The sequence below is a fragment of the Cyprinus carpio genome, chromosome A21 (assembly GCF_018340385.1).
Source record: "Cyprinus carpio isolate SPL01 chromosome A21, ASM1834038v1, whole genome shotgun sequence".
Lineage (NCBI taxonomy): Eukaryota > Metazoa > Chordata > Actinopteri > Cypriniformes > Cyprinidae > Cyprinus > Cyprinus carpio.
Window position 1 is genome coordinate 23,249,111 of NC_056592.1, and position 12,365 is coordinate 23,261,475.

At 34.1% G+C, this 12,365-nt stretch overlaps 1 protein-coding gene and 1 long non-coding RNA gene across 2 annotated transcripts; one reads left to right on the plus strand and one right to left on the minus strand.

Moving 5' to 3' along the window:
* Positions 1 to 921: 921 nt before the first annotated feature.
* On the minus strand, positions 922 to 9,109 carry LOC109064997 (protein YIPF5). Its single transcript, XM_042711355.1, has 6 exons — positions 8,980 to 9,109; positions 8,088 to 8,201; positions 7,563 to 7,729; positions 5,508 to 5,653; positions 5,174 to 5,355; positions 922 to 2,257 (listed from the first exon to the last, which is right to left on the minus strand). Exons 2-6 carry the CDS (start codon positions 8,189 to 8,191, stop codon positions 2,095 to 2,097), a joined length of 762 nt encoding a protein of 253 aa, XP_042567289.1. The 5' UTR covers positions 8,192 to 8,201; positions 8,980 to 9,109; the 3' UTR covers positions 922 to 2,094.
* Positions 6,760 to 6,978, plus strand: LOC122134717. The gene is made up of 2 exons (XR_006153066.1): positions 6,760 to 6,887; positions 6,945 to 6,978. It is a non-coding gene; the product is annotated as an uncharacterized LOC122134717 (long non-coding RNA).
* Positions 9,110 to 12,365: the final 3,256 nt, after the last annotated feature.

The window sequence follows — 12,365 nt, forward strand, 5'->3', positions numbered from 1 at the left end:
ACAGATGAACGGAGTTGGTTTTTCAAGAGGAAATGGCTCATTCCATTGGCAGGAAGACGTCTGTGACATCAGCTGGAATTTCCTTCCAGCTGTCTGAAATGAGAGCAGATGTGAACATGCACTGCTGACTCATCTAGAGTGCTATCTATCTATCTATCTATCTATCTATCTATCTATCTATCTGTCTACAGAAAATGCAGCTAATATTTCAGAAGCCACCAGAGTTTGTCTTTGTGTTGTTTCAGCAGTCATCTCACACTTTAGAACGGCTCTGAAATGAATGAATCTTGCTTTGAGAACTAAAGCCACAATGTTGTTCTTATTTTTATGTTGTCTATGTTCTTTTAGATTAAAACCAGATGCCCTGAAGCTCTGGTATAAGGACGTAATGCATGTGTACTTTGACAGTAGACCGTTGCTATCTTCAAAGGACTAAGTGTAAAAGAAATGGTTTATCTGACAAGATCATTTATGGCTGTGTTGTTTGTGAAGTACAGACCGTGGTGAGGTAACGTCATTAATGTGTGCTTTAATGTTTAGTAATGCTAAATGAAAGCATAGTCACAGACCTAAGCCCTAGCCCTTGCATTACATTTCAATTCTGTGTATGACTGTAATGTTGTGGGGAAAATTAAGCCTAATTGGATTCAATACAATTCACCAAAATCACACTATAAAAAAAAAAAAAGTGAATGTAGAATGTTTATGTTTACATTTCCATATATATATATATATATATATATATGATATATATATCGTATATATTTATAAAAATTCTATGGGCATTTTATATATAATATATATATAATAATTTATTGGCTGAGTTAGAAGAATTTATTGTGCTAAAATTGAATTAAAATCACAAACTTTGAATATTGTTGTGGAACCACTGCTTTAAAAAAAGCATGAGGACATGGGTAGTTCAACAAAAGTTGCAGTTTTATTGAATTAAAACAGCCCGTGAAACAGCACAAGTGTGACACCCTACCAGTTGCTCACAGATTTTCCACAAGACAGGATTGCCATAAACATTTGTACTCATCAGGACATACAAAACAAAGTTACCTTGTATATAAATATAACTCTCTATCTGACAGGACAGTCGTGGCACCTTAAAATAAACAAAAAGCCCATACATACAATCCACAGGTCAGAAAGATTTGTTCTGTCAGTTTGACTCTTTAAGATCCATTTTGAATGCTTAACCTTGGCTCTGCCTCGTGTATTTCAAAAGATCAATGTGTGAAAGTAAATCCAAAAATCCAAAATCCAGCCATCAGGGTTCACTATACAGAAGACTTCAAAAATAAAGACTGTCATCAATTACCCACTCATCAATTTTTGATGTTAAATGCATGTAAAGGTTTGTGTGTGTGTGCATATATTATAACAATTGGACGTAAAAACAAGTCATACAGGTTTGGAACCAAAGAGTGAGTAATGAAAGCATTTTTGATTTTGGCTGCAATATTCATTTAAATAGGCTTGCAAAAGATGCACAAATGGTGATTTTTTTTTTTTGTTTGTTTGTTTATTTTGCCTAGTACATGATAGAATAGTGTGAAAATGTGTGAACATGTAGGCACTCTTACTGACCCAAGTGTATGAATGAACACAGAGCAAACAAATCCACAATCAGCAAACCAGGAATGTAATGAAAATATTTCAAGAAAGAACAGTTACTACTGTATCTGCAAAGAACTTTCTGGAGTGAGATGCTTGCCTGAAACGCAAAAGCATTAAAGATGTTGTGTAGGAGGAGAGGTGTGCCCTCTGCACTGATTCTTCTTTTCAATAAACACTTCATTCTCTGGCTCTGTTAAAGAAAACTATTTCGGAAAGAACAATAGAATGTAGTCCACATTAAAGAACAAGAATCAAGTTTTAACCTACATTAAAATGCAAGAACATTTCTCAGAGTAGGTGGTGAGGTAAAGAAAAAAAAAACTGAAGGGAAATTAATTCCACATCCTCTCAGAACATGATGAGCACTGGAAACACTCAGTGAGAGGGTGTGGGGGTGTTACAAAAGCAGTCCTCAAATAAAAGGTTGCGTACTGGTGCTCTATTTGTCCATTAAAAGAGATCGAGAGTTCAAAAAACAGAGATGAGGGCAAAGACTCCGTACAGCAGGGCGCAGGGATACGCCACCAGCAGCTGCTGCCCATCCATGGCCAAAGCAGAGATGAAGATCTTAGAGGCCGAAAAACTGCACCAACCTATGATGGTAGCTGTTAAAATCATGCCCAACATGCCCCTGAAAGACACAGGAAAACACTGGTTTATTAAGGTGTATTACAAACTAGCTAAAAAAAAGCTTAAAAATTATGGAATTGCAATATATATTCATATAAATTATAGGATTAATAATTGATATTAATACACGTTTAACACTTTACATTATGCATTAAAACACACCACCAGTCACCACCAGTCAAAAAAAAAAAAAAAATATATAATATATATATATATTAGGGCTGGGCGATAAATCGATTTATCGATTAACTCGAATGTGTAGTTTACATCGATTTGTTTGAATGAAAATCGGTTTTCATTTTAACATCCGCCGGCATCCACTCAGGGCTCCCGTAGTTCAGAATGAGCTCAACCCCCCCCAATTCTTACATTCTTCTTAATTTTATTAATTGTATTATAAAATGTATTTAATATATTAATCTAACCTTAGTAAACATAGGCTACCTAAAATTCAATAAACTGAAGAAGTGTATTGATATTCATGAAATAGCTGCCGTTGTTATTCTTTGTATCTAACGGTGTAGACACAGTTAGACACTGTCTGCTCTATTTACAACAAGATGGAGATATAGACTAGAAAATATATTTACACTTGCTCTGTCCTACGTCCATGACATTGACTCACTGCGGAGTTGGCAGTTTTAATCTTAACAGCTCTTAACACCGAGTGTGCACATGGATGGTTAGATGCATGATGGGCCAGTATAATCTTTCCAGCATTAAGGTAATACTGTTTTTTTTTTTTTTTTTTTTTTTTTTTTTTAATTCATCTTGTCTCAGTTTACAAATTGACTGGTAAATGATAAAGAATGATAGCCCCTTTTGTTGCATTGCATTGCATATCAGGGATGACACATGCTTTTTTGTGACTAGATTTAGCTTTTGATACTTTGCGGTAAAAGTGGCTCTTTGATTGACTCTGCCCTATCAGTGCGGCTCCCATGAAAAAATAAACAAAATAGTAAAGACCTTTGACAGTCTTAAGACTGTATCCAGGAATGAAGAATGTTATGTTAATTTTATTTTAAAATGTACACGGTTCACAACGGCAGGACCTGCCATCTTGTCTTTTTGGCTTGTTGTTTCTGATTGCAATTTAACCTGAAGGGGGAATCCAGATCAAATCCAAAGGTAAAATCAAAACAAATAAAGTTAACTTGTTTTGAACAATTCTTTTGTCATCTGAATATTGATTTTAAGTAGGGGGAAAAAAAAAATCGATACTAAATCGTAATCGGATTTTTTGTGAAAAAAATCGGGGATTTTTTTTTTTAGGCCATATCGCCCAGCCCTAGTAATATATATATATATATATATATATAGTACAGACCAAAAGTTTTGGAAACATTACTATCAAGCCTGCATTTATTTGATCACAAAAATACAGGAAAAAAAATGTAATTTGTGATATAATTACAATTTAAAATAATATGTTTTAAATTTATTATACTTTAAATTATCATTTATTTCTGTGTTGCCAAGCTGAATTTTTAGGATCATTATCACATGATCCTTTAGAAATTCTAATATGATGATTCATTATCAAAGTTGGAAACAGTTCTGCTGCTTAATTTTTTTTAGATACATTGTGATGACTTTTTTAGGATACTTTGATGAATAAAAAGTAAAAAAAAATAAAAAAAGAAGTTTTTAAAATATAAATATTTTGTAATAACAATATACACTACTGGTCAGTAATTTGGGGTCAGTAATTTTTTTTTTCTTTCTTTTTTTTTTTAAATAAAATCAATACTTTTATTCAGCAAGAGTGTGTTAAATTGATAAAAAGTGATAGTGAAGAAAATATATTATTAGAATATATATTATTAGAATTTTTTTTTTTTTTTTTTATAAATGCAGTTCTTTTTTAACCTTTTATTCATCAAATATATTAGACAGCATAAATTGATAAAAAGTGATAGTAAAATCCGAATATTAGAATGATTTCTAAATGATCATGTGATAGACTGGATGTTACATGTGACACTGAAGGCTGGAGTAATGATGCTGAAAATTCAGCTTTGCATCACAGGAATAAATTATTATTATTTTTTTTAAAGTATATTCAAATAGAAAACTATTATTTTAAGTTGTAATAATATTTCACAATATTACTGTTTTTTTTTCTGTATTTTTGATCAAATAAATGCCATGCTTGATGAGTAGAAGAGACTTCTTTCAAAAACATTAAAAATAGTAATGTTTCCAAACTTTTGGTCTGTACTGTACTGTAGAGACTTATATATATATATGGAATATATATATGCAGCAGCAAAAAAAAAAAATTGTTAACATTAAAATGATTGAAAAATTATTTTTTTAAATGAAAAAAAAAAAAAAAATATATATATATATATATATATATATATATATATATATATATATATATATAATATATATATAATATATATATATATATATAAGACTTCTTTCAAAAACATTAAAATGGAAACCATGGAAACCCTATGGAAACCATGATACAGTACTATTTAAAATTTTGTTGTAAGAAAAAGACATTTATTAGGCTACAAAAGGTTTGCATAAAAAAAAAAAAAAAAACAGTGAAAAAAAGTGCATTATGTTTTTTCCTCAAAAATATTAAGCAGCAAAAACTTTAACATGGATAATAAAAAGAACTATTATTAATAATTGAGCGCCAATTGTAATTGATAACCAAATCAACATATTGGAACCAGTTGCATTCTAAAATATATTAAAATATAAAAAACAGTCACAAAATGTCACAATATTATGGTTTTTACTTTATTTTGGATTAAATAAATGCAGGCTTGTTGAACCTAAAAGACTTCTTTCAAAACCATAAACAAGTCTCTGTTATTCCATACTTGTATATAAAGGCAGTGTAGTTGTATGAATTATTTATACTGTCATATATATATAAAAAAAAAAATCTTACTGTAAGGAAAAGAGGACCCCGAAACTGGACAGGGTGATCATGGGTAGCAGGCAGTAACCGAGAACACTAGCCACACAGCCGAATGACACCCCGGTCATGCTCATGAGGTTGAGCAGGCAGTACATGCCGAGGCACCCGATGGCACTGATACCATACACGTAACCGAACTGGATCTTACCCGTCTAAAACGAGGAAGAGAAACATCTTAACATTTAACTTTGTATTCTATCATTAATCATTCTGCTAGAATATACATTCATTAAAAAATATATATGCCTAAAAAAAAAATGAAAAATTTTAGGCTAGAGACATTCAAAACAGACATGTGTCTTACCAAGAGTAGCGTCGCCCCAAAGGCCAAACAGAACACCATGGGCCCAGCCAGGTCTGTTTCGTTCATTATACTGCCATCTGCTGCCTTCAGCGGGTGCAGCACAGTCAGAGTCTTCTGCCAGATGTGGTCAAAGTTGATCCCCAGCTCTAGAAAGTGAAAATACATTTTCCTGTTTTCTTACCCCACACAACTCACCACCAAATGGGGGTACATGAGGGAAGGCGATGTGAGTGGATAAAATGCTAATCATCAATCACACATTAAATGTGGTAGGTAAAATGATAAATGATAAAATTGATAGCCTGAATGCACTGTAAGTCGCTTTGGATAAAAGCGTCTGCTAAATGCATAAATTTAAATTTATTTTAAATGTAATTAATTTAATTTAAATGTAAAATTATGTTATGGGCACAATTTTATACTGGATACAGTTACATTATGGAAGCATCACATTATTCAAGATGGAACGAAAAGCCTCAATAAATAGCTGGATAATAAGAAAATAGTCAATTTTGTGACAAACATGCAAGAAGAAATTGTAAACAATAAAAATGTGTATAATCCTGGTTTATGAATTTTGATAGAAATACAAAGGAAAAATTCCCATAAAACGGTGTGTTTAAACCCCGCAAACAGTGCCATAGCTCATAGAATTCAGTTCTTGTCATGGGCACAAGAAGTCTGTTCCCTTCCTAAAACAAAACGGAACTGCGTGAAGCTACAACCGAGATTTGTGTGCACGGCTTGATATTTCAAAATCCACAAATTGCATGCAGTGATTCACAAATGGACAAGAAGCAATCTGCAAATGCATGCTAAAATGCACAATTAATTCATTAATTGTGAATTCATTTTTTGAAACACCCAACACATACTTGTGAAAACTCATTCTTTTCATTTGTGACTGTTAGATATTTGTGAATCATGCAATGTAATTATTTATTTGGAACAAATGTAGTCCCATATCTGATAAAACAGATGATATAATTTCTTGTTTCATGCTTTCCCCCTACATGTACCTGACTTTGATTCACATTTTAATATCACTTTAACTGCTTCACTGCATTTTTTAGTTTGATAATGAGATAATAGTGGTTAACAATGATGCTTGTCTTAGTGAGCACCACTAATAAGGCAGAACATTAGAATAATAGGACAGAATTGAAGTTGAACACTGCTGCACAACATGATAAATGCACTTCTGATTCAGGATGACAACAGTGACCAGCAGTAATCAGTTAAGTGGCTTTCTCTGCATCTCTCTGACTGATGACTGCTGGTCCATTTTAAGCACAGCTCTGGGGTAAGAAGGTTTCACAAGGACTACTTAACCTCAGTATGCAGGGACACATACGTGGTTTGCACTGAACACAGCCCCAGGTGACACTTTTCAGTATGCAGGGACACATACGTGGTTTGCACTGAACACAGCCCCAGGTGACACTTTTAGTTTAGTTTTAGGTTTTATAATAAAGATGGTTGGTTAAAGTAAAATTGAATTGATTGGTTATTTAAGATAAGATGAATTTAGGAAATGGAATTTTTAAAGATGCAAATACACTATTGCAGGGATAGGCAACTTCGGTCCTGGAGGGCCAATGGCAAGTTTTTTAAACACACCTGAACAAATCAGTGTTTTTCGAGATTACTAGATAGATACAGGCAGGTTATTTTATGAGGGCTGAAGCTAATACTCTGCAGGATAGTGGCCCTCAGGACCGGAGGACTTAATACACTATTGGATGAGAACTGAACTGAGCTGGATGATGGCATTACTCTTTTCTTCTCTGCGTTATAGATAAATTCAAATAATTCCATAATTGATGACCTTTACACAGTTATTAAACTGACCTGAATCAACAATGAACTGACTTAAACAGAAAAATTGACTGTTTACTACAGTCCTCTTTTTAGAGCTGCTTCACAGCAGAACTGAATTATGTTTGCATTACCGAAACACTATTTGTAAAACTTCTTTGACAACATCTGTATTGTATAAAGCACTATATAAATAAAGGTGACTCGCTGCCTTTAAGCTTAGTCTCCGTCTCTTACCTTCCAGCAGCGGGGGCTCATCCTCAAAGCTGCTACCGTACATGGACTGTGGGGAGACTGGCGTAAAGGCTGGCGTGGGCTGGTAGATCTGCCCCATGTAAGGCTGCTGGGGCTGCATCATTCCCGGAGGCGCCGAGTAGCCCATCGGCTGGGAGTACTCATACTGTCTATCAGATGCAATAAAAGATTTATCGTCATACTTAGGTGACAGACATATTCTCACACTCAACATCTAGGGCCTACAGAAGCTAGGATATAAATAAGGCTACTGCAAACATGAAATAAGTATACACTGATTTGCATGCATTACGATATACTGATTACTCTCTAAAGCTCTGTATACTATCAACCAGCAATATATTTAATGTTGGATATATATATGCATCTCCAACTTTATGCACAGACAAACAGTATACTCGCTGCTCTGAAACAAATGAAAAATGCTATACATATAAAATTGACTTGACTTATTAAATAGTGCTGTGTATTAATAACAGCAGGACTTTGTGCAAGGCTCAGGCCTACTTGCTGTACGGGTCATTTGGGTCGCTGTAGCCATATCCTCCTTGGTTCTGATCGTCCACACTGTAACTAGACTGGAAAAAGTCTGTGTTGTCAAACCCCGACATTGCAAACAGCCTGGAAGGAATTAAATAGAAAAATAAGCCAGAGATGGACATTAGAGGTTATTAAAACTTACTGGTATCTAACAGTATCAAAGCCAAGACCGTTATTTGGCGGGAGATTTTAGTTTGAACAGCAGTGTATTTTTTAGAATGTTATTTAAAATCACACATTCGAATGTTACTGTAACAATTAAGGATTAAAGCAAGCAATTTATATTTCTTAATAAGAACTGATAGATGATATTAAAGAATCAAACACAAATGATCAGTGACTCCAAACAGATACAAAACTGTACCATGGTAAAGAGATAGAAACAGATTTCAATACCATGATACTGAAAGCTTACAAATGCTATGGTACTACCATGCATTACGTTACATCACTGTGATATTGCTATGTATGTCCACAGCACATATACAAAGAAACATGATATATATTTAAAAAGAAAACGAAGTTCAAAAATTAACCACGATATTATTTTATTTATTTATTTATTTTATTTTTTGTCAGAGGAACACTGTATATATTACAGATAAGGCTGTATGTTAGTTAAAGTCAATGCCGCACTAATTCTCTTTGCCATATTTGCAGAAGTCACACATATTTGCAGTGGTTTCAGCACGAATGTTGGTTTTGTTTGGGTTCAGTTAGCACAGCTCCGCTGAAGCACTGCATCGACTCACTCAGTCACTGTCAGCAAAAACTAATGAAGTGCTGGACGAAAATCTTATATATGTTTGATGGATGGATTATGTATGTATATGGTGGGAGATTCTGAAGTTTTACTTACACCGTTAACCGCCCGAGACTCCGCCAACGCCGCTAACTACGTGTCAAGAAATAGCAGCAGAATTTCCGGGTCATGGGGCGATGACGTCACTGGGTTAGATTAGGCTGCGGGAAACTGACGTGCGCCCTCTGTGTGAGGATGCGCTCACTGCACACAGAGACATTTACAGTTTTTTTTTTATACACATCATAAAACCAGTTTCTCATTCTTTTGAACAAGTTGCGATTGCTTTTGTACATTCATGCAATTGATTATGCACATTTATCTGCGGTTTCCTACATTATCAGTTGCTAATGTCATGTTGCTCAAAATGTATTTTATTGGTTTCTGTGCAATAGTCTTACCCCTCAAAACATCTAGTCTTTAGTTCATTATTATTATTGGACTTTTTGTAAACTTGACATGAATTGTGCAAGTGAATCTTGACTGATGAAGAGAATGTAGATCAACCAATGATAAAGACGAAATAGCTCAAAGGTTCATCTCATGAATCTTCAGTTGGAAAGCATATACTGTATAGACAGAGGACAAAACAAGAGTTACAAATTCTGACAGTTGACTTATTTTTTATTTTCATCTTTGTGCCCATGTTTCTTTTTCCATTTCTATATCACAATGACATTGTAAAGGTTTTTTTTTGTTTTTTGTTTTTTTTTTTGTTTTTTTTTTGGTCAGACCACAAGTAAAAGTCTAACTAGGAATACTATCCAGTCTCTTACAGTCAATATCCCACACACAGTAATGTGTAAATTTGTACTTCTGTAATGGATATATACTGTAGCATACATAAGCATATACTGTTCAATACAGTAACTGTCCATATAGTTTACCAAAACACTAATAAGTGCACTGTTAACATGACTAAGCATTTTGACTATCTTGTTTCTGTACAATGACACAAGGACTGGTCATTCTGATGGCACTGATATGTTCATTGACATAAATACTTGATTTTGAGAGATGAACTAAAGATTTTGAGTAAGTTACAGGCTTTTGCAGGTAATCCATTGTGTGTCTGTTTGTCCGAATTGTTTTGAGAAATGCAACCATCTTCTTTGCAATATAAGGATGATTCTACCAAATAATGCACATACTTCTTTGCAAATATTAAGGATGATTCGAGAAATGCACCAAATATCTCTAAAAAATGTTTTTATTTTATTATCAGGAGACAAGCAGTTCTATTTGAATGTAAGTCATTCACACACACACACGCACACACACACACACACACACACACACACACACACACACACACACACACACACACACACACACACACACACACACACACACACACACACACACACACACACACACAGCTTTTGTGTGGATACAGCTTGTCACATTATAGCCTACTGTAAAGTGACTGCTTGTCTCCTAACATTCAACATTTGCCATTAGACAATCATTTTTGGAGTGGGCTATATTTAGGGTCTCCTACAAAAATTAGAAGAGAAGTCCGAACTACCCATTCATTTAGCCTGTGTGATATCTGCAATTGGTGAATAAATCTGCAAATTGTCTGAATAAAGTACCCATAAAAAGATGCATTTTGCATGATGACACTGTCATTATGTAACTTTGTAGGCTAAACAGAAAACTAATTCATTAACTTCCTGCGGAATTTCTAATGATTTTTTTATGGCAGATTTTGATTTATGAAATAAGGACTGCGGTTTACATCTACAATATCAATTACAAATAACATTTCATTTAATAATTTCATGATCATTATCCCCCCCCCCCCCCCCATATTTTGTTGTTTTTTTTGTTGAACAGTTCGTACCATTTTGTTATGTAACTGCCACATTGTATGCTGGAGCATATGATAAATGATTCATACATGTAACACGCTTTAGACCAGGAGCACATTCATATTTTGACAGACTTATACGATTTTATGAATATTTCATTATTATTATTATTTTATGTTTGTGGATCACATAGTGAATCACAATGAAACTTCAAACATAATGTGTACTTAAAAAAAAAAAAAGTATTAGTTGTCCTGCTCCTTAAGCGTGTTGCATGTATGAATCATTAATCATCTGCTCCAGCATACAATGTGATGGCAGTTACACAAAGCAGACAGGGATGTTTTGGTGTCAAGAGAAACTAAAAATAAATCTCTGCTGGGAAATCATTATTATTACTGTGCAAGAATAATAGAGGTTATATGAGAGGAGTGATTGTTTTATTATACAGGGAGAGATTAGGAAAGGCTCGATTCACTAGAAAGTTTATGTAACAGACATAAAGCACCATAATGGTGCAGGTGGAAAGCAGTGATTATGCTGTGGTTGAGACTCAGGGCTGGTAACACAAAAGTCCCATCATTGTTATGAGTGGAGTCATTACAGAAATCCACAGTCGCACAGATATACACCCTCAAGTTACTCCAGGGGGACAGAGCATCTACTAAAACGAAAAGTAAGCATAAAACAGATAAACAGACATTTTCTACACTTCTACATTTAGATCTGCATATATATATATATATATATATATATATATATATATATATATATATATATATATATATATATATATAAACAACTGCTTTTGTATACAGCTAGATAAATAAATTTTGTCATGAAAAGAAAATTGATGTTGGCTTGGCTATGATAGATAGATAGATAGATAGATAGATAGATAGATAGATAGATAGATAGATAGATAGATAGATAGATAGATAGATAGATAGATGCAGACAGGCAGATAAATGATAGATAGATAAATAGATAGATAGATGATAGATAGATAAATTGTTTTCTTCAAGCTCAGTGCAAGTGATTCAGATGAAGCTGAGAGCAGTAGGCAAACCCTAAATGCATCATGGCCCATGGGTGAGAGACAACAGTCCATTAGCTGTGCTGCAAGGGGAGCCAGCGGTTCGCTGTGTTAAATCTAAAGGAATCAGGATAGAAGAGAGAGATAAGACTGTGTGAAGTGATCTGTGTGAAATGATGCCCTCTCCACCAGCCGGACAGTCTTTAGACAGACTCATTGAATCTGTAGAGTTACTGGTCTAGAACCCTTTGGAGAATAACAAGCAGGGCATTGGGTTTTACACATACCTCACAGGGTTTTACCACATATCTATTTATTACTGTCAAACCTGTAGCACCATATTTGAAGTATACAATTATATACAACAGTTAATTCTGGTCATTGGATTTGCATTCCAAAAGCACTGATATAACCGTCCAAAAACACTGGAAATTGATACTGTCTGTATCACTCTGATTGTATAGGTATGCATATTCCAGACAGACTGTTTTTCAGTTACTCTTTCTGTAGGGTACATCATTATGCCAGTAGATGGTAACAAGTGGCTGTCACTGAATCATTCACTCAAATGATTTGTTCAATAACACATCATT

Excerpts from the sequence above, each read along its gene's own strand:
- LOC109064997 (XM_042711355.1), bottom strand. The coding sequence starts at position 8,191 with ATGTCGGGGTTTGACAACACAGACTTTTTCCAGTCTAGTTACAGTGTG. Across the intron at positions 7,730-8,087 it reads CCAAATGACCCGTACAGCAA|ACAGTATGAGTACTCCCAGC; the intron begins GTAGGCCTGAGC and ends TGCATCTGATAG. Across the intron at positions 5,654-7,562 it reads TGAGCCCCCGCTGCTGGAAG|AGCTGGGGATCAACTTTGAC; the intron begins GTAAGAGACGGA and ends TTCACTTTCTAG.